Here is a 26,259-nt window from a genome sequence, read left to right as displayed (position 1 = left end):
TCAATGTAACTAGCTTACTTGGGGGACGCCTTCCTCATGGAATGGAGTCTGGCTCAGCAGAGCGCCTTCTGCGCAGTACATAGAGTGGCTCTTGGGTGCCAAAAGGGTTCTTAGAAATCTTATATCATCCTCAAAATCTACGTGTTTGCTCTGGCCAACGCCATGACCATTCATAGGTCACATTCCGTGTATCGCCCATCGTGGGAAACAAGACACGCGCACCTGGCCAAAAAGTCCTTTATGACCAAAGCCCATCAATCCATCAAACCGGCGAGAGAAGTATATAAGGGACCGCGTGGATTGTCTGCTTCTCCCCACCACCACCTCAAAGAGCCACAAAGCAGTGCGCGCTTTTCCCGCTCTCCCTCTCCTCATTCCGCGCATCCTACGCCTCATCGCCTAGATGGTATGTACTGAGTGCCCTGCGGCGCCCTCGTGACTGACTCATCGGCCACGCACAGCCCTCCGCGCAGCCTGCACAAGAAGCGTCGACCAGCGACTCCAGCAAGTCGCCTCCTCGCGGGCAGAAGCGAACAGCAGACAACGCAGAGCTATCACCGATTCTCGACAAATCCAATCCCGAGCGGTAAGCTTTGTTAATTCAAATTTCACACCTGTCAGCGTCTACTAACCGCGAGACCTCTTTCATAGCCCTTTTCTCTGCCCATACTGTCCCCTTCGCTGTCCTCAGAAGAACACAGTCCGAATACACATCCGAGCCCGACAGTATGTGCCACTCAATCCTTTCTTTGCCGTCAATCAAAGCTCACGTGTTCCATCGCACGCAGCACTAATCAGCGCAAACACCAATGCCCGTCTTGTTCCTATAACACGGCCGACCCCTCATGCCTAAACAAGCATCGTAAACGGAAGCACGGCTGGATACCGCCTTCCAGGCGCACCGACGGTTTCATCGCCCACCATCCGTCCGGGTCGCGTTCGCCATCCCCGCCACCTCCACCTCCACCACCCCCGCGCGTACCCGTACCCTTGCCGCACCCTTCCCAGTATGGTCCGCAGACGTACAGGGTACACCCGCTACCGCAAGCGCGGCCGGTGGTCAAGCAAGAGTACCCAAACTACCGGTGGTTCACGCATCCCGTCTTCGCCAGGAGACCACAGCTCGAGCCAGCGGATTGGTCGGACTCAGATTCAGACTCAGAGCCAGAGGTCGAGCAAACGGCGGAGGTGGATGTGCCGCCTATCCCTCACTATGCGGACAAGCCGAGGTTGTCATGACGACTGACTCATCGTTGGCCATAAACACTTCTCATTGTTCGACTCACGATTGCCTATGCCCATGACTCTGTACTGATGTATGCACCGCTTATGATATGTACTTACTAATGGAAACTGACGATTGTATCTCTAAGTAATCCTCTCATTGTCTACAATGACCCTTGACGAAACTGGCCAATGGCACCGACTCAAGCCCTCTCCATAAGCCACTCCGCTAGAAAGAGCTCAACCGTGACATAGTGATCATTACCAAGAAAGTATGCTACTAGATAGATATGCAGACGTCCTCTCAAGGAGCATGCCCATTCTCTCAAGCCTCGATGTTGCACAAGAACGGCCTCAGCGCGCACCATTCCGGTTGCAGTGCCTTCGCGCCAATGCCCTTCTCCAACAGGCGGTACCGCACTTCGTGCAGGCGCGGGAGCGCGGTGTTGACGTCGAGCGCGCTGCCGTCGGGCTGCGTCGCCGTCCAGAAGGTCTCCGCGGACGTGGCGGCGCGCGGCCAAACAGTCGAGTCAAGGCTCTCGGGGCCGTTCTGCTCAGTCCAGAGGAGTTGTTGGCCTGCAAGGTTGTTAGAGGTCAGTTACGAGGCGTGGAAGAGGCTTGAGGACTTACCGCCCATGACAAGGGTTGCCTGCTCGCTCGTCAGGTTTGCGAGCGGGTCGAAAGTATAAGCGTGCTGCCAGCCCTTGAAGGGGTCGCACCAGCTGTTTCTGTAAGGCTGTCAGCGGCATGTCTCAATCATTGCTTCAAAAGGTCAGCATACCCAGTCGGGTTGTTGCCAATCCACCCGCCGCTCCCGCAGTCGAGGTAGAAGTAGTCCGACGGCCCGTGCACGATCTTGAAGTTCTTCTCCGCGATCTTGGCCGCGTTCTCGGACGAGATCCAGACGATGACAATTGTATCGTTCGACAGCGTCACATTCTGGTCCAGGACCATCTCCTCCCAGACCACCGGTGTCTTGTTGATGTCGTGCAGCGTCCCATGCACGTCCTGGATGAACGCGTCGAGCGCGGTGTCGAAGGTCTTCCCCGTCTCGTTCAGCTCCTTCTGGAACTGCTCGTCCTGCTCGAAGCACGCAGTGTTGATCTCGTCGCCGCCCGTGCTGAAGTACGATGAGGAGAGCTTGCTGGCGACGGCCTTCACGAGCGACGAAGCGAAGTCCACGACGTCGGGCGTGGTGAAACGCAGCTGCCCGGAAGGCGGTTCGGCAGCGTACGTCGACCACGGCGACGCCTGGCTGCAGGCGACCCAGTCGGGGTGCGAGAGGCTCACGATGTCCGTGTGACCTGGCATGTCAATTTCGACCAGAACATCAATGCCGAGCTGCGAAACTGGGAGTGAGTAATATATCCTTCCTCGCACGCCGAACACACCCACCTGAGCTGCATACTGCACGATCTCCTGCACATCGTCCGGCGTATACACCTTGTCCGCCGCATACGCGCCCGTCTCTGCCAGCTCCGGGAACTCGTCCACCACCAGCGGGAAGCTCTGGCTGTCCACAACATGCCAGTGAAACATGCTCATCTTCACGAAGGACATCGCCAGCAGCGTCCGCTTGATGTCGTCGACCGGGAAGCTGCGCGGAATTCCGATGAGCCGCCCTATTCCCAGTTCGTGCGGGAGGTCGACTTACTAGTTCCGCGCCGTGTCCAGCATGAACCCACGGTACGGCTATAGTAAGAAAGAACATGGTCAGTCAGCCTCCTCATGGCGGATTCGCATCCGAAAGAAGAAGAGAGAAGAATACGCACGTAGGCAGGAGCATCGTTCTCGATGGTCACGGGCGCGAGATTCGTGTACGTCACGTCGTCGAGGACGTACCAGAGCTGCTCGAAGGACGTGAGGCCGCGAAGGAGACCGAGAGTGCTGTTCGCCGAGATGACAGCTTCCGACCCATCTTCGGGTACATAGAGACTGTAACCCTCCGAGCGGTTGCCCAGCGGCTGCACGGCCTCCTCAGAGATGGAGCGCACCACCGCACCATCCTCGAGCACGAGGGACACCGACGAGAGCACGGGGGCCGCGTTTATGGCATCCTGGTCCTGCGATCCGCGCCCTACGGTCAGGCGCTCGATGAGCGTGTCCTGGATCGCCTGCGTCGTGCGGTCCACTGCCGCATACAGGTCGTCCGGCGCGCCGTCCACCGCAACCTCAATGGCGAAGTCGCACGCGAGTTGCAGGAAAGACGTGCCGTTCGACAGGGAACGTGGCAGAGGCCAGATACCCGCCAGCGCGGACGGCGCGAAGAGCGAAAGCGCTAACAGGGCGCTCGTAGCGCGCTGCATTCTGGTTAACGAAAGAGGGACTAGCGCGAGGCAAGGGAAGGGGCGGCGCAGAAGCAAATATGCCCGCCCGCATGCCCTTTTATACCGCGCACGCACGATGCTCCTCGGGGTGCCAATCTCTGATGCTCACCGGCGCTTGCGGCCTCGAGGGCTCGGCCCGTCTTGCGGCGGCGGATATCACATCCGAGCACTTCCCGAGAAACCCTCTCGTGATGGAGACGGTTTTTGCTGAATGCTGGAGGAAATACTACGCTGGGAAGGCCCGTAGGAGTGTTCCAAGTGACGGGAGCTAAGCAAGGAGGATGCGTCTCGGGTACTTCTGGGCATAGCCTGGGCTACCCCGGGACTCCTTGAGGGGCAGCGAAGGACCGGGAGAAGCCAGGACGCAAGGCCCTCCTCGCCAAGTTTATCGGCGCGGCCGCCATCACGAGGCACGTGTGTTGTCCGACTATCGAGCTGGCCCGACGCCTGATCGACGCACACAACGATATGCTGACGATATGTTGAAACTTGTATAGGTGGGCAATGCCCACCTCCCAAACTCGACGAGCCTGCTGCAAATAAGTCATGAGTAAGGTCAGCCCTCGATTAGCCAGTAGCCTTTGACCTTCAAGCTACAGTCGGCACTGCCTACCGTTGAGGACAGTGTCCTTGTACCCAGCACATACCATATTGCTTCTGACTAGAGACTACTGTATCACCAATAGGTGAAGCCAGGTAATGCGACTTCTCTCGAAGAGCACTTGCCACTTTGCAGCAACCCCGTCGACAGTCCCGAGCATACTATGATGCAAGGAGGGGCCGGGAGATCATCGAGTACAAAATCCTCGACGCAGGGGAATGAATCACTGCCACATTCTGCATTCCACCGCTCGACGAGCAAATACATCTAATGCGCGGTATATAGGTAGAGCACGACCTAGTAAGATGTTGGTGACCGTCCAGCAGATGCAATAACAAGCCCACGCACGACAGCGAAGGTGATCACAGAGCACTGGCACCCGTGATGATATCGACCAGCTCGTTCGTAATGGCGGCCTGGCGACCACGGTTGTACTGCATCTGGAGCGTGTCGATCATGTCCGTCGCGTTCTTGGACGCGTTGTCCATGGCGTTGCGACTGCACACGGGTGTCAGAATCATCGTTCAGGTAGAATGAACACGTGACCTACCGAGCAGAGATCTCGCACGCGTGCGCCTCGACGAGGGCAGAGTAGATGGCGTTGGCAAGCGAGAACTCGGCAAGGTCCTTCGTGACATCGTCCTCCATCTCGTAGGCCTTGAAGCCGTCTGCCGAACAGACGTCAGACTGCTAGTTTGTACTTGATACACACGCTACGCACCAGCCTCCTTGAGCGCCTTCTCGCCCTTGACCTCGACTGCCGCCGCCTCGTACGAGATAGCAGAGACGAACTTGTTGTAAACGATGATGACCGAGTCGAAAGGAACGCCGGACTTGATGATCAAGTCCGTGACAGCAGACGCGTCAGAGAACGTGGGCACGTCCTTGCCGATCTGGTTGAAGGTCATGCGGAGGTTCTTGGGCAGTGCGCGCGAGAGCTGCGCCTTCGACTTGTCGCCGATAATGAAGATGGGGGTCTCGGGGGCGAGCTCGGTCTTCAACGGGGCGTCAGGCGCGGCGGCGAAGATCTTGCGCGTAGCCTTCGTGACAGACGAATGAATACCACCGCAAAGACCCTTGTCAGAGGAGATCACGACAACAATCTTGTTCTCCGCGGGCTGGTCAGACTTCGCGTTGTTGAAGACCTCTGCGCAGAGTTAGGCACGTCTAATGCGCGACTGACGCGGGCACGCACCCGTGTTCGCGACGCCGTACTCCTTCCCAGAGGTCATGGCGCGCTGCGCCTTCGCCAACTTGGTAGACGCAATCATTTTCATCGACTGTACATATTTCAGTTCCTTCAGCTCGTTGTCTCAAACCGCGAGTGACGCACCTTGGTGATTTTCTCGATGTTGCGCACGGATTTCAAGCGCAGCTCGATTTCTCGGAGCGTGGCCATGTTACGGGCGCCCACTGGTGCCCGCCCGAGGGCGCTGGGGACAGCGACGGACGCTCTGGTCAGCGAAGAACGAGCGAGCATTGCGGCAGCGAAGAAGGAATAAAGACGGAGGTTTTCGAGGAGAACGTCGGGAAAGCTCGGCACTCATGACCGGGTTAACGGTCCGAAAACTTCTCACGCACCGTGGAATAGACCTGCCTAAAGCAGAGTCACAGAATTCGACTCATCAAGCTCACCGTTGCCTACGTCCTGCTCTCGTCTCCTCAAAATGACTGAAGAACCTCTATTTGATCCTTCGTTGAAGAAGAAGAGGAAAAAGGCCGTTGCCTTCACAGAAGATCCGCTGGGCGCAGAGGCGGACCCCACAACCCCGGCACCAGACACGATCGACAGCACGACCACCGGCGGCGATGCGGTCGATATGGGACCCACCACAGCTCACGAGCAGATGAAGCTGAACGGGGAGCCGGAGAAGAAGTCAGAGGACGATGAATTCAAGGCCATGTTCGGCGATCTCAAGAAGAAGAAGAAAAAGAAGGAGATTCCGATGGACTTTGTGCGTGGCGCGTACGTCTCGACTGACTCATGCTAAACAATTGCAGGGTGATGACTCTGGCACCTCCACCCCCACTGCCGCCCCAGCAGCAGCAGCAGCAGCAGAGGACCTCGACTTCTCGGACATCAAGAAGAAGAAAAAGTCGTCCAAGAAGAAGGCGAACCTCGAAGAGTTCGAGCGCCAGCTGGACGAGTCGCGGTCCAAGGCGAAGGAGGACGGCGACGAGGAGGACGATGGCCCGGACGGCGAGCGCACGCTCGATCACCTCGAGGACGCCGATCTCGGCGACGATCCGTTCGCGGCGGGTGGTGGCGGCGGCGCGGGGGCCGAGGGCGCGGCAGGCGACGAGCCCTGGCTGAAGAGCGACCGCGATTACACGTATCAGGAGGTGCGGCGCGCGATACATCCTCAGAGATCTGGTATTGACGCTGCCTGCAGCTGCTTACGCGCTTCTACTCGCTCCTGCACGCCGCCAACCCCGCACTCCTCTCCTCATCCGGCAAGCGGTACACCATCGCGCCCCCCTCGATCCACAGAGAAGGGAACAAGAAGACGATCTTTGCCAACGTCACCGACATCTGCAAGCGGATGCACAGACAAGTGCGCGTCCCATCTTGCTAACTCGCGCATCTGACTCACCCTCACCCAGCCCGAACACGTCATCCAGTTCCTCTTCGCCGAAATGGGTACGACGGGCAGCGTCGACGGTGCCGGCCGTCTCGTCATCAAGGGCCGCTTCCAGCAAAAGCAGATCGAGAACGTCCTCCGGCGATACATCGTCGAGTACGTCACGTGCAAGACGTGCAAGTCGCCCGACACGCTGCTCACGAAGGAGAACCGCATCTTCTTCATGTCCTGCGAGTCCTGTGGCTCTCGCCGCTCGGTCAACCCGATCAAGAGCGGTTTCCAGGCGCAGGTCGGCAGGCGTAGCAAGAACAAGACGGGTTAGTCGGAGGATACGTGGCCGTACGGATGTCCCGCTGTATCATATCCAAACATATGTAGCAATCACTCACGAATCATGCGCTGCTCGACACATCTGCCAGCGCGTTATATCGACAGCTCGAGCGACGGGTCCTTGGTAAGGTATTTTGGTGGTAAGTTTCGCTGCTTTGCTCAGGCTACGTGCTCAAGGTTAAGACGCTGTGTCGTATCTTCACCCTCACACTCCGATCTCCCGTCCACTCGAACTTGACGAGGTCGAACGTCTCCGTCACAGTCATATCCGCTACAAGGACCCGTCAGCATCCATGCCTCTGCCTCTCCGCATCGCCTCACTCACCTTCCTCCCCCACATTGAACGGGAACGTCTTGAACGGGTCCGATCCCCCATGCCCTTGCCTTGGTGGTGCACCCGGGTTGAAGAAACTCGAAAAGCTCGAGCCGACCTTCCACACCAGCACCACGCTCTCCTCGAGCGATAGCGTCAGCAGCCGTCGGCCGTCGGGCGAGAAGCTGCACGCTGAAATGCGCCGCTTGTGCCCCTCGAGGACGTAGAGGCGGATCGCGGTCTTGAGGTCGTACATGATGACCGCGCCCTCGCTCGTGCCGACCGCAAGTCGCTGCGTACCTCCGTGGAAGTCGACCGTCGGGTACCTGCGCATGCTCGTCGACCTCAGAAAGAAGGCGCGTCCGAAGTCAACACGCACGTCTTCACCACCTGCCGAATGATCTCCGTCGCCGTATCCAGCACCAGCTCCCGGCTCGCCGTCGCATTCGGGTCCAGCGACTTCACCACCGCCTCCATCAGCCGCGGCAGACTCGACTGCAGCACCAGCGGCCTCTTGCGGATCAGGAACGCCACCACCTGCATCACACTCCGCCTATGCTCAGCCGTCGACGGACTCAGCACGTCCAGGCTGAGCGTGGTCATGAAGAGCGGCGTCACAGCAGAGGCGATGGAAAGAATGGCTGCGCGCGCTTGGCCGCCGGGGTTCTGAGTGCTGATGGAGTCTTTCTTGGCTGAGGTGGCGAGCATGAAAAGGGCGCGGAGGATCTCCATGGCGTCAACGTAGTGCTGCCACACGTGGAAGCCATAAGCGCATAGCTCGATGGCGAGGACCCGGTGAGTCGAGTGCTCGTCGTGCAGGTATAGCGCGACGGATTTGGAGATGTCAGTGAGGACACTGGTTGGATGTGAGCGCATGTCAATGCCGGAGAGGTCTATACGCACTGAGTCGACATAACAGCATACTTCTCGGCTGCTAGGTAGCCACAGATGAACAAAGCCATAGCAGAGCTAGTTGCCTCCTGCTCAGGCGGCGACTGCAAGCAGGGAACTGGCAATTCATCAGCAATGGGATGGATTTGAGACAGAGCCTTCAGGCGTACGCTGATGTTGCCAGTGCTCAACCACTGTGCTTGCCTCCTCGTCCGTCATACGCACAGCTGATGCATCAAACAGGACTCTGGCAGCATGCCGAACCTCCGCTGCGAGCGAACATTCAGCACCGTTGTCTTCGAGGCGAGGGGGTACTCACGCGTTCCTTCCAACCATCGGTGCGCGAAGAATGGCAAACTCGGCGTGCAGTATGACGATCCAACACACGCAGCGAGTGATGTCGCATAGAACGTGATGACGGTTGTCGCACTGTCTGCGTACTCTATAGCCCTTTGTAAGCCTCGTCCAGAAGTTAAGGACGAAGCTTACGTACCTTCAAACATCGCCAGAGCTCGCAAAACCACAACGATCGCCAGCGCTCGGTTTGCGGATGTCTCGGACGAGATACACCATGGTGCGCGTACGTTGTCACCCGTATAGAGAGTAGTGCAGCCGTCACTGTCGTCGCTCAGCCCCATACCCACTTCCTAGACCATTAGCAGCTTACCTGCTCATTCCTGTATGGACCACAGACATCGGCGCTCCAAGGCGACGAGCACAAATCGTGTCGATGCCCTCGTTCAAGCCCGGTGTTACGAGTGCGCCAAGCAGCACTCGCAAACGATCCATAGTATCAAGTATCGCCCGAGTCTGTGCGCGGTTTGTGCTGATGGCCTTTGTAATTGCGCTCGCCTCGGCGACATAGCGTTGGAGGTCAAGATGGAGTACAGCACCTAAGTCAGTTGCATCAGATGTTGAAAGTAAATACTGCGATGAGTGGTAACGAACCGAGGTCGGATGGTGCGTAAGGATGCGTCGTCCCCTTCAGCGCAAGGTCTGGTATGCAGTTCGGTTTCGTGAGAGGGCTATGTCCAGGTTAGCTGACTTAGGCGCGCGAGAAGTGAAGTGAACGTACAACTCTGTCCACCCGCCATGCTGTAGCATCTCCTGTGCCTTGTCCTGTCCGACCGTACGCCACAACTCCCTTGTCGCAGTATCCCAAACCCTCGCACGACCGTCGACATAACGCAGCATCAAGCTGTTGCTTTGCAAGCAGATTCTGCGCAAGGCGGCGACGGAGCCTGGGATCATGTACACCCTGTCCAACGTCGTTAGCTCAGCCCAGGTATCGAGAAAGACGACACACATTTCCAAAGAGTCGACAGCTACGACCGCAATCGTGCCATCCACCGCCACGCACAATGCACAGCCGCGCAACGGAGTACCCTTCACATCGGGCAGCTGCACGACATGCGCGAGGGGCGTAAGGAAGATCGTCCATCGGGCGCGTAATGTAAGGGTGCTGCTAGATATCAGTGTTCATGTTCAGGCTGCGGAAAGGAGGGCTCACTCCGCGGACCACAGCCCAATCGACCCATCGTCGCCTCCCGCAACGATCAGCGGCTCCTGCGTACGAGGATGCCGCACAACGTGCAAGCCCCCGATACGCCCCGGCATTGCCGCGTTAGCTTTGACCTTAGGCGACGACCCGCTGCACAGATCGGCGAGGGTGCTTCGACACAGGCGTCCATCGGCTGAGAAAACACTGTCAGCGATGCAGACCTCAAATACTGATTGTTGCACGCACAATATCCGATAACAATGCTATCAATGTCCAACGGTAACAACGCAGAGATGACAGGGGCGTGCGATGCGGGCTGAGGCGCGTGCCAAAGCTCCTTCCGCTTGCATTTGTTACCGGAGGCCGTGAGCGTGTACAGAACGCCCTCTTCCGGCTGCCCCGAGGTGACGAGGATCTCCGACGAGGACATGATGGAGAACACCCCATGTCCTGCTGCAGGTAGACGATGCAGGAGCTGAGGTCTATTGGCAACGTCAGCAACCCGAGGTGACAGAGTCAGAGGTTAACCTCACTGGAAGTTAGGCCTGACTGTCGGTAAGCCAGCCCCTACTGCGTTGCTGTCCGCATCTACGGCCTGAAGGTGGTAGACTTCAAAGTGATCCTCGAACTCGAGAACGTATGAGTGGTCTTCCGCCCATCGTGCGCTGACGACACCGCGCGCATCGGCGGTATACAGCTGCTTCAGGTCGGTACCATATTCGAAGACCTGGAGAAAGACATCAGAGGTGCATACTAGTCTTCGGATGAATCACTCACCAGCAGCTGCTCGCTCGTCCACGCCAAAATCCTGAGGCCATCCGCCACATCCAGGGCGGCCGTACCACATACGGTGCTATCCGGCGCCAACGCGCCCACTAACACTTCCTCCCCCAGCTCTACGCGCTCCTCACTCCGTTGACCCTCATCCCCATGCTGCTCCGCCGGCCGCGACCTCTTGAACAGATTCGGCAAATCCAGCGGATTGAACATCCTCACACTCGCCGACCGCGCATCCTCATTCTCATCCTGCTTCTGCTCCCCCGGCTCCCTCGCCCTCAACTCCCGCACCACAAACGCTCCGTCCTCCCTCAAATAATGCACGCACGCCGCCGAGTGCCGGTCCACCGTCTCCGGGAACGCGTCGAGCGCCCACTGCGCGAGCTCGCTGACGCGGTCCGTGAGCGCCGGGGCCGTGGTGTGGCGCAGCTCGAGGAGGGATAAGCGTGCTTGAGGTCGCTCGCTGTCGTCCGCGGTGGAGGTCGAGATGACGGCGGCGACGGCAAGTAGTATTGTGGACTACGTAGTACATGGGTGGGTGTGACTAGGTATGTTGGCGGGCCTCGCACCTCCTCGCCAGTGTGGATCACTCGCAGTCGCTTCCAGCATACGTATGAGAAGAGCGGTGGTGGCTTCGCGCGGAGATCATCCATGTTGACGGTGCCGGCGCACATCCCATCCGTGAGAGACAGTAGCGATAGGTCTCTGAGACGGGTCAGAAACAAGCCAATCAGGTAGAGGTAGAACGCACCCATTCTCCTGCAGCAAGGCGAACGCCGACAACGAATCCAACACCAACAGATCGGACACAGGACTGCCAATGCAGTGCGGGACAGCGTGATACTTGAGCTGAATGTTCTTGGGCGGCAGGGGAGTAAACAGCCTCGGTCTCGGCGATGCGGGGGCCGAAAACGCGCTCGTCGACGCGCCAAAGTCCAACGACGGCGCCGGCGATCGCTCTGAAGCCACGGATGGCCTTCGTTCATCGAAGCTCGGCCTCTGCTCCTTCTCCTGCTTGTCCCTCGGCGCCCGCCCCTTCAGCAAGTCCTTCAGCCGATCCGGCTCGTCGTCAAAATCAACGTAGTTCTTGGGCGCCTCCGCCTGCGTGGTCGTCACGCCAGCTACGACGCGCGATCGAGGGGATACATGGAAGGGGGCGGGTGAGAGGGAGGCGATCGAGGGAGAGCTTGATCTTGAAGTGTTCCGCGAGTCGGACGGTACCAAGCGCGTCGGGGAGCGCATTTGCGTGCGGGCCGGCCGTGTGGGGGACGGTGTTGTAAGATCGACGCGCGGAGGTGCCTCTTGATGAGGTTCGGAGAAGACATAGACACCGCCGTCGTTGCATCCTGCCAGTATCGCTCCGGTATGATGGACGAGGGTCGTTGGAGTGCATCGGGAGTAGCTAGCCTCCAGCGACGCGTTCCCAGTCGAATTCGGGAACGCAAATGGGATAGTGAAGGACATCTTGAAGATTATGCTCGATCCTCGTCTTCAATTGAGCATGAGTTGTCCCGGCGTACTCAGCGACAATTAGTGAAACACTAGAAATGCAGATGGCAGTTCGGGACAAGAGCCATCATTATTCTGCCCATTCCCGCATACAACGGGACGCACGTGCCGGGCCCTTCATCACAGTCACAACGGAAGTTCAACTGCTACATCTCATCTATTCGACGATTCCAGGTGAAATTCCCTTCAGAATCAGTCGCATATATGCAGTAAATCTTATTGTAATCTGAAAGCCTAATCGCAATCGGTGACGAAAGGCGCGGAAGGGAAAGGTGCCAAATGAGCATGAACTTAATCCGTTATTCCGTCCGATAGAGCACAAATCATACGAGCGCAGAAGAGCAGCGGAGCACGAGAACAGAGTCAAGCAGCGGAGCAACAGAGACAGAGCAGGGCAATAGCGAGAAGCAGAGAAGGTCACAGAGCTTGCGAAAGTCTTTATATCGATGCGCATCGTCAGCACGGACGCAACGAGTGATAGAGAGTGTACACACCAGGACGAGGGCCTAGACGTCGCTGCTGGGCTCGACAGGATCGACAGGGTCAGAAGACATGTTGACGTTCTCCGCGTCGTCGTCGATGAACTCAGCAGACTTTGGCTTCGACTTCGACTTCGACTTCGACTTCGGCTTCGACTTGGGCTTGTCTTCGTCCTTGGGCTTCGTCTTCGCCTTCTCGCCGCTCACGGACTTCGTCTTGTCGTCGGCCTTTGGCTTCGTCTTCTTGGTCTTCTCGTCGGACTTAGGCTTCGCTTTAACCTTGACGGTGTTGTCGCCCTCAGCCTTCGTCTTCTTCGGTTTCGGTTCCTTGCCGCGGTTGGGGTTCTCAGGGGCGTCGCGCCACATTACAGCAACCTGAGAGACATGTCAGTATCATCGAGCGAAGAGGGAGTAAGTATAAGGTGTATATATGCACAACATCATTGCATATATGCGCTTCGAAGTGAAGGGAGAAGGCGCGGCAGGACGTACGGCCGTGAAGGCTTCCTTGTGGGGTACTCCAGGATTGCGCTCTTTGTAGGGTCCGAGGTTCGCCTTCATATACTGTATGTATGTTAGTCGCTCTGAGAGCAACGAATTTCGCCAGCATCGCGCACCTGGTTGTAGATGGAAGGCTCCCGAACGACGTTCTCGGTCGTTCCTATCATCTTGCTGTCAGTTTGCAAGACCCTGCCAAAAAAGTGCCTGCTCACCGTCGGAGATAGGCTTGGAGTTCGCCTTCGCGGTCGCCGCCTTCGTCTTCGACTCTGAAGGGAAGATTCATTGGTTGATTACTGCTGACTCGGTCTCTTTCTGCGTACCTGTTGCTGCTTTGGGCATCTTGAGCGGTGGATTTTCAGGATGAGTCGACAGGGGGTAGGAAGGATGGGGGCGGGAGGCAACAAGGGATTGACCGTCTGACAGACGCGTCCTTTATAAAGCCCAGGGAAGCGAAGAGAAGCGCGCCGCGATCACGTGGACGCGACAAGTCGACCCATACACGTGCGCGATGACGCCACGCGAGCCGCATCAAAGTTGAACTTCAACTTCCACCTTCTCGGTGCCCACCATGCTGTCCTGTTGTCCGGCTCGTTCACGGCGTGCTCCCGTTTCTTGAAGAGAGGAACAGCTACACTCGATAAATTATCCGAAGCTCTAGGGCTCTGAACTCGTCTGCAGCGCCAACAGGATACCGCTGACCATACCGCTGACCTCAGGCCCTAACGTGCCACCTTTTTCTTCCTTGCCCCTCGAGAAACATATACCATAAAGGATTGAATACCAGGCCCATGGAGTCGAAGCTGACTTGCAGACATGATCACGAACGCCTGACGTCTGCAAGGTACCTCGGAGGTCCACAGGTCGGAGGTCTGCTGACGGAGCACTCAAAGCCCGCCTCCGGCAGGTACAGGTGTCACCGTCGGAGAACAACTGTCATCGTCGAACCAGGCAACCTTCGTAGCGCGCGCGGCATCCTTGACCTGGCCTTGTCATTGCAGTTGACGAGATCATCGACGTTCTATAGGGATCGACAGGGACCATGAGGGCAAGGCACCTCACCGACCCTCAGCTCAATTGACGAGACGGTTCTCGCCGTGGGTCGCCAAATCGAGGGCGAAGGCTGTCGTCAGGTCTATGAGTGGTATCCAGGCGACGCTACCCTCGGACTCAAACCTCTCCCTTGCAGAACTTGCTCTGCATCCAACCTTTTTGGCTCCGAGCTCGCAATCTCTGCTTCAATTGTCGAAGGGCTTGATACACCGAAATCGAAGGTCAACATCGGCTGATCATCCTCAAAAAAGCCGCATTTCCGTGCGAAGGAGGAACGTCGCTCACGCGCTCGAAATGACAGATCCTGAATCCGGGATGATGCGCCCCCGAGGGAGCCAGATAACTACCAGAGGCTGTTGAAACGCTTTCTATCGCTCACGCTGGCTTGATCTACATAGAAAGGGGACGATGATCAGTACACTCATCTACTCCAGTACTTCCCTTCTTCCCAAGCACACCAAATGCATGCCCGATACATACCACCGTGCCACGAGCTATCCATTGTCTCCCCTTTTGGCACCTCCCCTCCTCATCCCTCCCACGCGAAGCTCGCCAGATCCCGAGCCGTCCCGGACGCCGAGCATCGTTCCTGTCCCCTGGCCTAAATCACGATCGGTCGGCTTTCCCATTTACCCCTATGGCACCTGCGCGTCAGCAAATCGTGCGGTCGCGCTCGTGGACACGGTATAAGTAGCCGAGGGCACGCGTTCCGTTCGTTGTGGATCTCCCCGGACTCCTCCCGCCAGCTCACAGTCGCGGCATATATACACGACCAGTCATGATGCGTCGCACGGCAGTTGCAGCAGCCCTCCTCGCGTCCGCGCGCTCTGTCTTTGGGACCACGATCACGGACGACGCGTCGGTGGCGGCGTCCAAGTCCTTTGACTACGTGCGTCCTCAACCTCCTTCACGCAGATCATCTTGCTAACCAATCACTTAGATCATCGCCGGTGGTGGTCTCACCGGCCTCGTCGTCGGCAACAAGCTCTCTGGCGCGGGTTACTGTACGCCGATCAGCTACCGTCCCCATCCCGCATCTCCGAGACTGACATGACATGTTCCCAGCCGTCCTCATCGTCGAGGCCGGACCCAACTCCCAGTTCGTCGACGCGATCAATGTGGCTACGGCGCGTAGTGGTATCACTGCGGCACAGTGCAACTGGAAGTGTGAGTAAAGCCACACATGCACGAAGAAGTACGCTGACGGTCATTCCCAGACGATGCGCTGGCCGACGACGGCTCCAAACTCAGCTGGCAGATCGACAGCGGTGTAAGCCAGCCTCATAATCACCCGCTCTCCACCACTGACCCCCTCTCAGCGCTGCCTCGGCGGCAGCTCCTCCATCAACGGCATGGTCTGGTACCACCCCACCCAGCCCGAGATCGACACGCTCAAGTCTCTCGGCAACAAGGGCTGGGACTGGAACTCGCTCTACCCCTACATGAAGGCCGTCGAGCACAACCACCTCCCCACCAACGAGCAGCGGAACGAGGGCGCCAACGTCGACAAGGACCTCCACGGCTTCAGCGGGCCCGTCAACGTCTCCTTCCCCGACCCCATGCGCATTCCGGATGCGCAGCGTCTGTACAAGGCGGCGATCCCGCTGGTGTTCAACGGTGTACAGCTTACGGACGATCTCAGTCACCGCACGAACACTGCCTTCGGCTCAACGTGCGTTGGACTTCCATGTTGATTCTTTTGAGGCGTCTGACGGTCATCGCATAGGTCCTGGACTATCTGGAATGACGAGTCTTCGGGGACGAACGTGGTCAGGCGCTCGTCTGCCGCACACGCGTTCCTCTACGCCCAGAACCAGCAGCGCTCGAAGCTGACGGTGCTGTACAACCACGTATGTTCCACACTTCCGGCTTAATCACTACGGGACTCACGCATCTTCGCGCCTTTGCAGAAAGCGCTCAAGGTCAACTTCGACTCGAAGATCAAGGCGACTGGTCTGCAGTTCGGTCCTTCCGCCGGCGGCTCCATCTACACTGCTACCGCAAAGAAGGAAGTCCTGCTCGCGGCCGGCAGCCTGCAGACGCCGCCCATCCTCGAGCGCTCCGGTGTCGGCGAGGAGGCGTAAGTTACCCCATCATCCACGCAAACCGTCCACTCACCACCTCCCTCCTTCCAGCATCCTCGAAAAGTTCGGCATCGACACCCTCGTCGACCTCCCCGCCGTCGGCCGCAACCTCCAGGACCAGCCCGGTACCGGCGCCAGCGCGCTCGTCAACGACGCGAACGCGACGAACACGGCCCTCATCGACGGCATCAACCTCTTCGCGCCCGTCATTTCCCTTGTAAACATCGACCAGATCTTCGGATCGGACTCGAGCGCGCAGGCGTCTGCGCTATCATCGAGTCTGTCGGCGAAGGCACAGGCGGCGGTGGATGCGGGTGCGATGGCGTCGACGAAGAGTGCACAGGCGTTGTTCAAAGCGCAGGCGAACCTGGTGCTGAACAACAAGATGCCAATTGCGGAAGTTGGTGAGTATACTCGCAAAGCCCACAGAGTATGCGTAAACTGATGGTGTGCTTTAGTTGGCGAGAGCTACCCGGGCGTCATGACCTCCGTATTCTGGCCTCTGCTGCCCTTCTCCCGCGGCCACGTCCACATCGCCAGCTCCGACGTATGTCCTCCACTCCTCCTTCATTGCCCCTACTCACCAATCTCTTGCAGCCCTTCGCCGCCCCCGCAATCACCCCGCGCCTCCTCACCGACGACTTCGACGTCAAGGTCGCCGTCACCATCGCCAAGAAGGCGCAGTCCATGTTCACCACCGAGCCCTTCAGCCCCATCATCAGCTCTGCCTACGTTGACGTCCCTGCTGGCGCGTCGGACGCGGACTGGGAGGCGTGGTACAAGGAGACCGCATACGCTGCCTCTCACTGGCTCGGTAGCTCTGCCATGCTGCCGCGCGAGTACGGCGGTGTGGTGAACAATAAGCTCCAGTGAGTGCAGGATATTGTGTCGTTGGACGTGTGCTGACGTCCTGTAGGGTCTACGGCACGAAGAACCTTCGTGTCATCGACGCGTCCATCCTCCCAATTCAGGTCACCGCCCACACCATGACTACAGCCTGTGAGTAACTCAGCCAAGTATGATTTGTCGCGCTTTAATCATGACTATGTCCAGACGCCATCGCGCAGAAGGCAGCGGACATTATCCTCGGCAAGGACACCTCCGTCAACTAATCGTTGAATGGCCTCAACGTCTTTATGGCCCACGCACGACACAGCTTATGTCGCACGCACTCAACGAGTGCGAACTTACACATAGAACGACGACGAACGGGAGGAAGAGGGAAGATGTTACTAGAGAAAAAACTGTACTGATGACCACTGCCTCCCCTCGACTTCGCGAGGGTGGTTTACGAAGGCTGTGTTGCCTATTTATTACTTCACGCTATTGCTTCGGGTTAGATTGGTGTAGAACAAATGGTACAAATTGCGTCTCAAAACAACGAGCGTATACCAATAACGTGACCGCCATGCGACCGTTTCCCCTTTTGATCGTCGGAGTTTGAAGAGCGACATACATAAGCAGCGCATGCGTGCGATTTGATGGGCATCCTCTCTTGTTTCTTACCCTCATCTCCGCCACTCTGACTCCCCTTTCCACTGACCACGACGGTCTGCTCTCGACACCGACGCCTATGCCTAGATGGCTTGCAAGCGCCGTCAATATTCTCGGATGGCTCACAAGTGCCGTCAATGCTTTCTCTGGCTCGCTCAAGAACACGCCGTTCCTGTCGCCTGATGGTGCGCCACTCGTGTGCTGTGGCATGTCATCGTCGCTGATCTTAATTGCTAGATGTTTTCCGACGTTCAGATCGCCGCCAAGCTTCTGGTAGCTCGAAAGTACCCCAGCGGCTCGCAAGCGTCGACGACATCACCCGAGGTGGCCCAATGTCACTGCGTCTGGGCTCCTCAATGGTGCGCCACTCGACTATTGCATGCGCTCTCACTGCTGACCTCAGCGCTAGTTTCGAGTCTTCCGCGTGGGATCTCCTCGAGTCTTCCGCAAGTATCCAGCAAGCATCCCTACTCAAGATCACGATGCTGCGCAAGTGCATCAATATTCCGAAGCGCTGGCCCGATGCCACTGCAAATGGACAGCACAATGGTGCGCTGCGTAATTGTTGTGCATGCGCTTATTGCTGAGTGTAATCAACAGATCTCCTCGACGTCGTCGCCATATTCTCTCGTCATTCTCTACTTCATTTGTCGATGCTTCGCTAGTGCATCAATGTATCGGGAACTCCCCCAATGTCTCGGCGATCGGGTAGGGTAATGGTGCGCGACTCCACCATTCAACGTGCACGCGTCATTGACTTTGTTTGCCCCATCCCAGAATTCAGCTCCTCGACCTGCAGTCTCCGATGCCACGAGCGCTGATGTCTATGCCACGCAAGCGCGATAATGTCGATGCTATGCAAGAGCATCAATGCATGCACAATTCTAAGCGCACCAATGCCCTCGCGAGCTCGCCCAATGCCGCGCAGATCGGGTTGCTCAGTGGTGCGTTGTCGCCCTCATCTCTTGCGCTCGTCGCTGACTCCTTCGTTAGGTCAATTTCTCCGGCATGGCCTGTCGCATGAGGCGATGCCCCAATTGTCCGAGCCGTCACTACATGGAAATGTTTAGAGGGAATGTCCCTCGTCGCTACCCAGAATAGACAGGTGCGTTTGCTCACACATCCCCGTACCACTCTTACTGACGCCATGCTGGAGCTCAGCTCAGCTCAGCTTTCATTCTCGACATCGACATCGATCGTCAAAAACATCGACCATAAGGGCGAGAGTCAGGGCAGAAGATCAAGTTTTAAGGACTGGCCACGGACCGACCGACTTCGTCCAATCATATATCTGCCGCCCGGTGACGCAATGATTTTCCTGCGCGGCAGCGCAATATAGGCGTCTCGTGCAATGGCGCGATGACTCTCCCCCGCGCAATGCCACACTGGATCTACCTCGCGCGACGGCGCACAACCTCGAGCGTGACAACGCAATGACTCTCGCGCGACGACACAATGGATTTCCCCCGCGCGGCAGCGCAATGACTTCTTCTAGTGCGGTGACGCAAAGAGGTCGGCAGACCAATGACCTCCTTCATCGATCCCTGCCCCAAAGGGCTGCTATTCTGCTCAAGAAATATATAATGCACTCTTCGACTTCAAGCAGTCGCGTCAACCTCAAGCCATCGCGTCGGCGCTTTGAGATGCGTGCATGAACTGATCGACGATTATCCGGGTATCCACGGATCGCTCGAGAACGTGCCCGATTTGCTCAAGAACCGTCCCAACATCTAGCGCCTTTGCTTCGTCCTCGGTATGCACCCGCTCCGCCACTCGTATATTGACAGCTCTCTTCTCTAAAACCATCCACAGCGAGCTCGCCTGTTGATTTGCTCCCACACCTGCTCCAGAAAACCGTCGCGGCGCCTCGGTGACCGGACCACACTCTCCCTATGATGACGGTGGACATTTTCTTCCTTCGCGCTCTCCATTCACTCTCTGCTTGCATCATCTGACTCTTCAACAGTATTACAATTCTTGCGCCGGTAGCGGGTCTGGAGGGCAGTTTGTAGATGCACGAGGGAACGGTCTGACGGTAGACGAGGGATCATTCGGGATAGCTGAGCGGGCATAATGTATGATCTTATGGCGTCGGCTGTATTCACTGTGTTGTTTGTTGTGTGCTGTGTGCACCATACTTCAGAGGTCGATGGGTTTATCTATAGGTGGACTTGGAACCGGAAGCGTAAAACGCGTGTTGAGTTGAAGTTGCCGACACTAAATACTCGGTACTCAGTGGCCACGACAAATCAGCCTCCGCAACAGATATCTCTGATTCTGTGTTGGATACCTGCGGCTCGCCATCCTCCTTCCGCCAGCTTCTACATACGCAATGCGCGCAGCGCAGATCCCGGAGTCGAGCAACAAGCCTAAGCCGGTAACGTGACCGCCATGCGGCCGTTTCCCCTTTTGGCCACTGATGGCGCAGCGGAGTTTGAAGACATACATAAGCGACGCGTGCTTGCGATTTGATGGGTATCCTCTCTTGTCTCTTACCCTCATCTCCGCCACCCATACTCCCTTTTCCGCCACCCACAATACTTTTCTCCCGACATCGACGCCTCTGACTCCATGGCTAGCAAGTGCCGGGTGAGCCCAATGCCACGACGAGCGGGTAGCCCAATGGTACGCCATTCGTGTGCTGTGGCATCCTTTCGTCGCTCATTTCTACTACCAGATATTCTGGACGCGTACACGAATCTTCACGACGTGCACACCAAACTCAAGCCTCCTGTGGCTCGCAACTGCCGACAACATCTCCCGAGGTTGCCCAATGTCACTGCGTCCGGGCTCCTCAATGGTGCGCTGCTCGACTATAACACGCACTCTCGTTGCTTACTTCAAAGCTAGATCTCCTCAAGCTTCGACGAGTACGAACTGAAATCTCCCGCACGCGCTAGTTCTCCCCAAGTCCTTGGCGAGTACTGTGAAATGAAGCCCTCGATGCGTCGCAAGTACGTCAAGGTTTTCTCGAGTTCGCCCAATGCCACAGCGATCGGGCCGCTCAATGGTGCGGTCCTCGTCGCTGATCCTCATCGAAGAATTTCCTCGACGTAGTCTACTCCAACCCTCGATGCTTCGCCTTAAAGCGCATCGATATATCGCAAACGCGCCCAACGCTCTGGCGAACGGGCAGTATTATCCAACGCTACTCGTCCGCTCAGCATACCTCGCGCCACTGACTTCAATTTCCTCCGCTCAACATCCAGCTTCGCGACCTGTGATTACGGATGCCACGAGCATCAATCCAATGCCACGCAAGAGCGTCGATACGCTACTACTCAAGAGCGTCAAGGCCGATGCCCAACAAGAGCATCAATTCATCCGCGCCGAGTACACCAACGCCCCCACAAGCTCTCCCGATGTTGCCGCGACAACCGCGTCGCTCGATGGTGCGTGGACACTGCTTTGGATACGCTCATCACTTGACCGACTTCATTAGACCTCTCGTCCATCGCGTCTTGAAGAGCCCGACGCCTCAAGTGACCGAAGAAAATGCCGCCTCAAATGAGCTCTATCCATGATATCAAGCGGCCTAAGCAGCGAGAGGAAGGCTCGCTCGCTCGCATCAAGGGTAGAAGGTGCGTCCGCATGATAAATAACCTCCACACGGACTGACGCCGTTCTCGTTCTTTGCCCGATGCTCTTATTCTCGGCATCGATCGTCAAGAACATCGACCATCAGAGCGAGAGGCGAGGTAGAAGCTCAAGGACCGACTTTGTCCAATGATGTTTCCACCGCGCGGCGACGCAATGAAGTTTTCCAGCATGGTGGCGCAATGAGTCTCTCCGGCGCGGCAGCGCAATGACTTCCTCCGGCGCGACTTCGCAATGAGTTCTTCCGGCGCGGCGACGCAATTACTATCAGCATCGCAGCGCGCAACCAATTTGCCTCGACGCGCAGTGTCGCAATGAATGTCTTCGGGTTCCGGGAAAACGACTTGTTCTCTCGCGCGGTGGCGCAATGCGAATTTCTCAGCGTGGTGAAGCAATGAGGTCGACAGGCCAATGAGGTCGTCGTACCAATGAGGTTAGCAGGCCAATGATCACCTTCGTCGACAATATTCGTCAATCCCTATCCCACCAAGCGCCCAAGTTCCACGACAAGGTCCAAGCGCAATGTGCTATTCCTCGAACTCAAGTCGTCCCTCATGTCATCGGGTCAACCTCAAGTCATCACGTCGACATGTTGCAGGTGCATATGTGAACTCTTCGACTTCAACTCGTGCTTTCACATCGCCTGCAGAATCACTCAGACTGGATTTCTCTGAGAACCCGCCCGGGTTGCTCAAGAATGCTCCCGGCCGCGTTCATCACCTTCACCTTGACAATTATTCACCACCTTCGCTTCGCGCTCGGTATGTCTCCCTGCTCCGGCGCTCGTGGACTGACAATTTCCTTCCTAGGACTCCATAGCGAGCTTGCCTTTGGGTGCGTCCTCGTACCTGGACACTTTGGGGAGCTCATCGCTTTGGTGGTGCACATGTTTCCCCTCGCGACTTCCTTCCACTCTGCGTACATCATCTAACTCTCTAGCAGATTGGTAATTCCTGCGCTGGTCGCGCGTCCAAAAGGCAATATGTGGACGGATGGATGGGGGTCTAGCGATGAATGAGGGAGCAGTATGGGTGGCTGAGCGAGCATGATGTGTGCCTATGGTGTTGGATGTATTATTGTATACCGTCTCTTTCGGATTTGTGTGACATGATATGACCTTTTGCTCGTCGGGAACCACGTGATATGTTGAGATTGTGAGTTCGGCAGACACCGAGGTTGAAGCAGAGACGAGAAGAACTTCAAGAAGCCTGAGAGGGTACAGATTCCGCGGACAGTCTATTTCGCCGCACGCGTATTATGCTAAGACACGCGCTACTCAATGTAAGACCAAGCGGCTCATTGTCAATCCTTATCTTCCCTCTCCACCTTGATGAACAGCGCATAGGAGGCGTACGCGGTGTCCACGGATGGCTCATTACCGTACGCCACTGCATAATGAAGCTCAGCGAGTGCGCACATGTATTGGGAAACACGTACCATAGTGATCCTCGACCCGACTTGCTTTTTTATCAAAGCCGGTCACCCAGACCGTCTCCGTACCCTCGTGATAGCCATTCCTGAGAGGCGCCGTTCCAGCGTCCCGTAGGACATCTTCCTCTTCCACGGCATCTGCCAAATTCGACACATGCTCAAAGCAGTTCTCACCGACAGTGGTGCACGCGAGAAAGTACGCATCGTGGCGCTTGCCAAAAAAGTTGGCGATGTCTTCGTGGCTGTAGCCTCCGTACAACAGGCGTAGCATAGGCTCGACGCCGAGCGCTTCGCACGCACGACCGATCATCGCGTCGCCACCTTTCAGGTCGGACGTCGTCCAACAGCACAGGGAATTATCCGGATATTGGTATCGCAGACCGAAGGCCAGATACCCGCCGTTCGGCAGCAGCCGCTCGTCGGCGAGGAGATCGGCGAGCGCATTCTTGAGCACCGCGTCGTAGTCCAGGATCTCTTTTGGAAGTGCGGCCGGCCTGAGCGGCATGGTTACAAAGATGTTCCATGTAAGGGTGACGCGGTGCCCCGAGGTCACCCTGCGCACTTCATGCGTGACGTCGCCGTAGAAGGCGACGTAGACGACGTGAGGGGTGCCGCCCTGGAAAATCTCCGAGGCGGCGTCGACGGTCCACTCGTTCTGCCCGCTGGTGAAGACAAGCTGACCGCCCTCGTGCGGCGCTGGGAAAATCATGACGAGGGTGCCCGTATAATGGGACCCCCTCGGCGTGTCCTTGTGCGGCTTGAAAAAAGAATCCTGGCCTACATAAAGTGCATGAGCGCAAAGCCCATGATGTAATCCATCACGGTACTCACCGTACACGTTCAGCTTGTACAGCTCATACCGAAGTTGGCACTCGCTTTTCTCGAAGAGTTCCTCGCGCACGAGGCCGAGCACGCCCTCAGGGGGCGTGTAGTTGACGCAAAAATCCGCGTTGTCCATCTTACCCGCCTTGCGGTACGTCTCGTCCAAGACATCCTCTTGATTGCGACCAAAGGTCGCCGGCGCGCACGCCCGCTCCAGATGGCAAAGCTGCTCCGCGGTCGGATGCGCGAGATCGATGCAGCTGCAATGCCGACAGTGAGCACGATACGATGAACAAACAGTGCGATCAGAACTTACTGCGCGTCTCCAGGGTCGCCATAGTACAGCTTGATTTTCTGGCCAGGCTCGATGGGAAGCTTGTCATGCACGAAGGGGATGCGATAATGTATGGACGACCGGAGTGCGCGCAGTTTGTCATCGAGGGTGTCGACCGAAGCAGTGGATACGGCGGAATTGCCGTCGTCGTCGACAGAGGTGGCTTTCTTGCCAGCAGTGTCCTCCGGCTCATCGTCAGAACCCGTGCCCTCGTTGCTCCTATCGTCCGGGCGAGCGTGCTCGCTGTCGGAGAGGCTTGTCACCGTATCGGCAGTGTCAAGCGAGGGTGTCCCGACTGCAACGTTTTCGGATGTGGACATCGTATCGGATGAGAAGAGGGCGAGAGCGAAGCGTCGACACGAATGTTGGAGAGCGAGGGACCCCGGGAGGCCATATATATAAGAGCGCCAGCGCAAGTCATCTGCGCGAACACAAGTCAGCCACGGTCGCTCCACATACGGACCCGCCACCTTCACGCTTTTGACAGCAGGTTCAGGGACTAGGTGCAAAGTAAAGCGCTGGAGTTCGGGGCCGATACATTACTAGAAACATACAGGAACAGTTCGTCTTGAAGAACAACGCGGAGATGGACACAACGTTCTGCACCTGAGGGCCATATGAGTCTGGTCTTGAAGCAGGCCGTTTGCCTTGCAGATGCCCCACTGGGGAGACGAAGATGGACGATTGAGTCAAACCCGCAACCGGCATCTTCCGGCTCCCTCTAGGACCTTAACCGCCCGGTCCCGCAGTTAATCACCTTGCTCTTGACTGTCATCGGGCATGCTGGTCGCATTCGTACGAGTCCAAAGCAGCTTTGACGTACAGACCACTCCTTGAGCCTGCTGTGAACCTCGTGTAGCAAGCGGTACCGCTTAGCACAGAATGACTTGTTCGGCATCCTTCATATCTACTCGGCTACGTCCTCCACAGATCCTTGGAAGTCCCCTCAACTTCTCTTGTTCGTCATGTCTGCTTCCGGCGAGACTTCTCCTGCGCCGATCCCTGAAGGCGGCGTCGTCCACGCCGACGCTGCATCTATCGACATCGCAAGCACGCTGGAACGTAGCGACAACGACGATCACGAGGGCACAGACTCTGTGCCTCCCACCACTGACGACGGCGAGGCGAGCGAGTCCGACGGGCCCCCTCATTGGCTCGACGAGGTCGACGACAAGATCAGAGCCGTTCGCTCCAGCGTTTACTACCGTATTCCCTTCGTGCACGGCGCCCTTCCTATCGAACCCAACCAAGAGATCAAGCTGTTCTATGGCAAGCCCGGAGACGCCCAGTAAGTCTCTATTACACTCTGGTCACATCCCCATTCATGAGTCTCATTTCGTCTCGCAGCTGCATGGATCTCGCGCGCCCCACCGAGGAACAGCTTCGCGATCTCGAGCAAGCGTGCGCGCCTGCGACCTTTGGTCGCAACCAAGAGGATGTGCTGGACGAGACGTACCGCAAGGCGGGCAAGATGGACAACACGGATTTCTGCGTCACTTACACGCCACCTGAGGAGATCTTGGGCCTCGTGCGCGACGAGCTTTTCGAGAAGAGCGAGTGCCAGCTGCGGTATGAGCTTTACAAGCTAAATGTTTACGGCAAGTGCAGGGATGATCATCCAGGCAGTCTCCACGCTTATGCACCTCAGGCAAGGACTCGTTCTTCAAGCCGCACAAGGACACGCCGCGCGGGTCCGATTTCACGGGCACCCTTGTCATGCTTTTCCCAGCGCCGCACCAGGGCGGTCAACTCGTCTTCACCAGCGGCAAAGCTGGAATATCTGCACGCAGATCTGCTCAAGGGCGGCGACGCCATGGTCAAGCGTGCGTGCGACGCGCTTGGTGTCGAACCAAAGCTGCGCCTGCTATACGGGGCCGACAGTCACAGCGGACTGGGCGACCTTTTCGGGGACCGAGACGATGCGTACTTCCTTGCTCAAAACAGCGTCGGGTGCGACAGCTGGGGCCAGGTGGACAGCCTGCTTGATCATATTGGGCGCTGCGATGTTATCCGGGACGCTGGGACTGAGCCGCTCGAATGTTACCATGTTAAAGGTACGGAGACAGTCTGGGTGACCTTCTTCGACGAGTATATGAATCAGCTGAAGGATCAATATGGTACGCCTACCCCCATCGAACAGGATGCGCACCTTTGCTGACATGAGTCGCGCAGTGGCCTACGGGAATGAGGCATGCTTAGATACCGCGTATGCCTCCTATGCGCTCTTCATTCAGGTAAAGAGGAAGGCGCAAGTTGCGAGCTAGTCGCTAGTATATCTCACACGTTCGGTGAGGACTGGAATCAGGACGCTTTCATACGATCGCAAGGGCGGGTCCATCAACCGACAGTCGCTTGCCAATAGGAACGTTATATGGCAAGCCGAATATACAATAGTCTGGTGTTTAGGTTTGA

At 57.2% G+C, this 26,259-nt stretch overlaps 11 protein-coding genes across 11 annotated transcripts; 4 read left to right on the top strand and 7 right to left on the bottom strand.

Moving 5' to 3' along the window:
- Positions 1–268: 268 nt before the first annotated feature.
- SCHCODRAFT_02531943 (uncharacterized protein) lies at positions 269–1,424 on the top strand. Its single transcript, XM_003034248.3, has 4 exons — positions 269–406; positions 462–586; positions 652–726; positions 789–1,424. Exons 1-4 carry the CDS (start codon positions 404–406, stop codon positions 1,237–1,239), a joined length of 654 nt encoding a protein of 217 aa, XP_003034294.1. The 5' UTR covers positions 269–403; the 3' UTR covers positions 1,240–1,424.
- Positions 1,425–1,455: 31 nt separating this feature from the next.
- SCHCODRAFT_066483 (glycoside hydrolase family 20 protein) lies at positions 1,456–2,820 on the bottom strand. The gene is made up of 4 exons (XM_003033677.1): positions 2,620–2,820; positions 2,006–2,565; positions 1,855–1,952; positions 1,456–1,800 (listed from the first exon to the last, which is right to left on the bottom strand). Exons 1-4 carry the CDS (start codon positions 2,782–2,784, stop codon positions 1,550–1,552), a joined length of 1,074 nt encoding a protein of 357 aa, XP_003033723.1. The 5' UTR covers positions 2,785–2,820; the 3' UTR covers positions 1,456–1,549.
- A 57-nt stretch (positions 2,821–2,877) lies between these two features.
- Positions 2,878–3,530, bottom strand: SCHCODRAFT_02493241 (uncharacterized protein; the record flags this gene model as incomplete). Its single annotated transcript, XM_050342979.1, has 2 exons — positions 2,878–2,916; positions 2,997–3,530. 2 exons carry the CDS (start codon positions 3,528–3,530, stop codon positions 2,878–2,880), a joined length of 573 nt encoding a protein of 190 aa, XP_050201558.1.
- Positions 3,531–4,180: 650 nt separating this feature from the next.
- SCHCODRAFT_02614379 (ATP synthase F1 gamma) lies at positions 4,181–5,679 on the bottom strand. The gene is made up of 6 exons (XM_050344655.1): positions 5,486–5,679; positions 5,348–5,432; positions 4,874–5,299; positions 4,703–4,820; positions 4,497–4,650; positions 4,181–4,446 (listed from the first exon to the last, which is right to left on the bottom strand). The coding sequence occupies exons 1-5, from the start codon at positions 5,630–5,632 to the stop codon at positions 4,515–4,517; spliced, it is 912 nt and encodes a 303-aa protein (XP_050201557.1). The 5' UTR covers positions 5,633–5,679; the 3' UTR covers positions 4,181–4,446; positions 4,497–4,514.
- Positions 5,680–5,807: 128 nt separating this feature from the next.
- SCHCODRAFT_084718 (uncharacterized protein) lies at positions 5,808–7,160 on the top strand. Its single transcript, XM_003034247.1, has 4 exons — positions 5,808–6,107; positions 6,154–6,495; positions 6,546–6,707; positions 6,757–7,160. Exons 1-4 carry the CDS (start codon positions 5,820–5,822, stop codon positions 7,054–7,056), a joined length of 1,092 nt encoding a protein of 363 aa, XP_003034293.1. The 5' UTR covers positions 5,808–5,819; the 3' UTR covers positions 7,057–7,160.
- SCHCODRAFT_02186928 (WD40 repeat-like protein) lies at positions 6,985–11,077 on the bottom strand. The gene is made up of 15 exons (XM_050342014.1): positions 10,547–11,077; positions 10,303–10,496; positions 10,016–10,251; positions 9,779–9,962; positions 9,575–9,730; positions 9,344–9,526; positions 9,217–9,293; positions 8,936–9,161; positions 8,762–8,886; positions 8,588–8,710; positions 8,439–8,537; positions 8,281–8,386; positions 7,757–8,233; positions 7,390–7,703; positions 6,985–7,335 (listed from the first exon to the last, which is right to left on the bottom strand). Exons 1-15 carry the CDS (start codon positions 10,757–10,759, stop codon positions 7,229–7,231), a joined length of 2,820 nt encoding a protein of 939 aa, XP_050201556.1. The 5' UTR covers positions 10,760–11,077; the 3' UTR covers positions 6,985–7,228.
- On the bottom strand, positions 10,858–12,010 carry SCHCODRAFT_02493724 (uncharacterized protein; the record flags this gene model as incomplete). The annotated part of the gene is made up of 2 exons (XM_050342986.1): positions 10,858–11,251; positions 11,298–12,010. 2 exons carry the CDS (start codon positions 12,008–12,010, stop codon positions 10,858–10,860), a joined length of 1,107 nt encoding a protein of 368 aa, XP_050201555.1.
- Positions 12,011–12,252: 242 nt separating this feature from the next.
- Positions 12,253–13,410, bottom strand: SCHCODRAFT_02614371 (uncharacterized protein). The gene is made up of 6 exons (XM_003033674.2): positions 13,356–13,410; positions 13,248–13,301; positions 13,152–13,195; positions 13,027–13,098; positions 12,550–12,909; positions 12,253–12,491 (listed from the first exon to the last, which is right to left on the bottom strand). The coding sequence occupies exons 1-5, from the start codon at positions 13,372–13,374 to the stop codon at positions 12,562–12,564; spliced, it is 537 nt and encodes a 178-aa protein (XP_003033720.1). The 5' UTR covers positions 13,375–13,410; the 3' UTR covers positions 12,253–12,491; positions 12,550–12,561.
- A 1,089-nt stretch (positions 13,411–14,499) lies between these two features.
- On the top strand, positions 14,500–17,527 carry SCHCODRAFT_02186806 (alcohol oxidase). The gene is made up of 12 exons (XM_003034246.2): positions 14,500–14,974; positions 15,026–15,089; positions 15,151–15,252; positions 15,303–15,355; positions 15,405–15,757; positions 15,812–15,935; positions 15,996–16,165; positions 16,221–16,573; positions 16,628–16,716; positions 16,767–17,038; positions 17,086–17,168; positions 17,223–17,527. The coding sequence occupies exons 1-12, from the start codon at positions 14,864–14,866 to the stop codon at positions 17,279–17,281; spliced, it is 1,833 nt and encodes a 610-aa protein (XP_003034292.1). The 5' UTR covers positions 14,500–14,863; the 3' UTR covers positions 17,282–17,527.
- A 2,707-nt stretch (positions 17,528–20,234) lies between these two features.
- Positions 20,235–21,128, top strand: SCHCODRAFT_02664089 (uncharacterized protein; the record flags this gene model as incomplete). The annotated part of the gene is made up of 4 exons (XM_050346531.1): positions 20,235–20,252; positions 20,514–20,673; positions 20,753–21,055; positions 21,106–21,128. The coding sequence occupies 4 exons, from the start codon at positions 20,235–20,237 to the stop codon at positions 21,126–21,128; spliced, it is 504 nt and encodes a 167-aa protein (XP_050201554.1).
- Positions 21,129–22,561: 1,433 nt separating this feature from the next.
- Positions 22,562–24,277, bottom strand: SCHCODRAFT_02745286 (uncharacterized protein; the record flags this gene model as incomplete). Its single annotated transcript, XM_003033673.2, has 4 exons — positions 23,830–24,277; positions 23,523–23,773; positions 22,698–23,468; positions 22,562–22,648 (listed from the first exon to the last, which is right to left on the bottom strand). The coding sequence occupies exons 1-4, from the start codon at positions 24,165–24,167 to the stop codon at positions 22,563–22,565; spliced, it is 1,446 nt and encodes a 481-aa protein (XP_003033719.2). The 5' UTR covers positions 24,168–24,277.
- Positions 24,278–26,259: the final 1,982 nt, after the last annotated feature.

The sequence above is a fragment of the Schizophyllum commune genome (genome assembly GCF_000143185.2).
Source record: "Schizophyllum commune H4-8 unplaced genomic scaffold SCHCOscaffold_3, whole genome shotgun sequence".
Classification (NCBI taxonomy): domain Eukaryota; kingdom Fungi; phylum Basidiomycota; class Agaricomycetes; order Agaricales; family Schizophyllaceae; genus Schizophyllum; species Schizophyllum commune.
The sequence above is the reverse complement of the archived record's forward strand: the minus strand, read 5'-3'. Positions and strand labels throughout refer to the sequence as shown.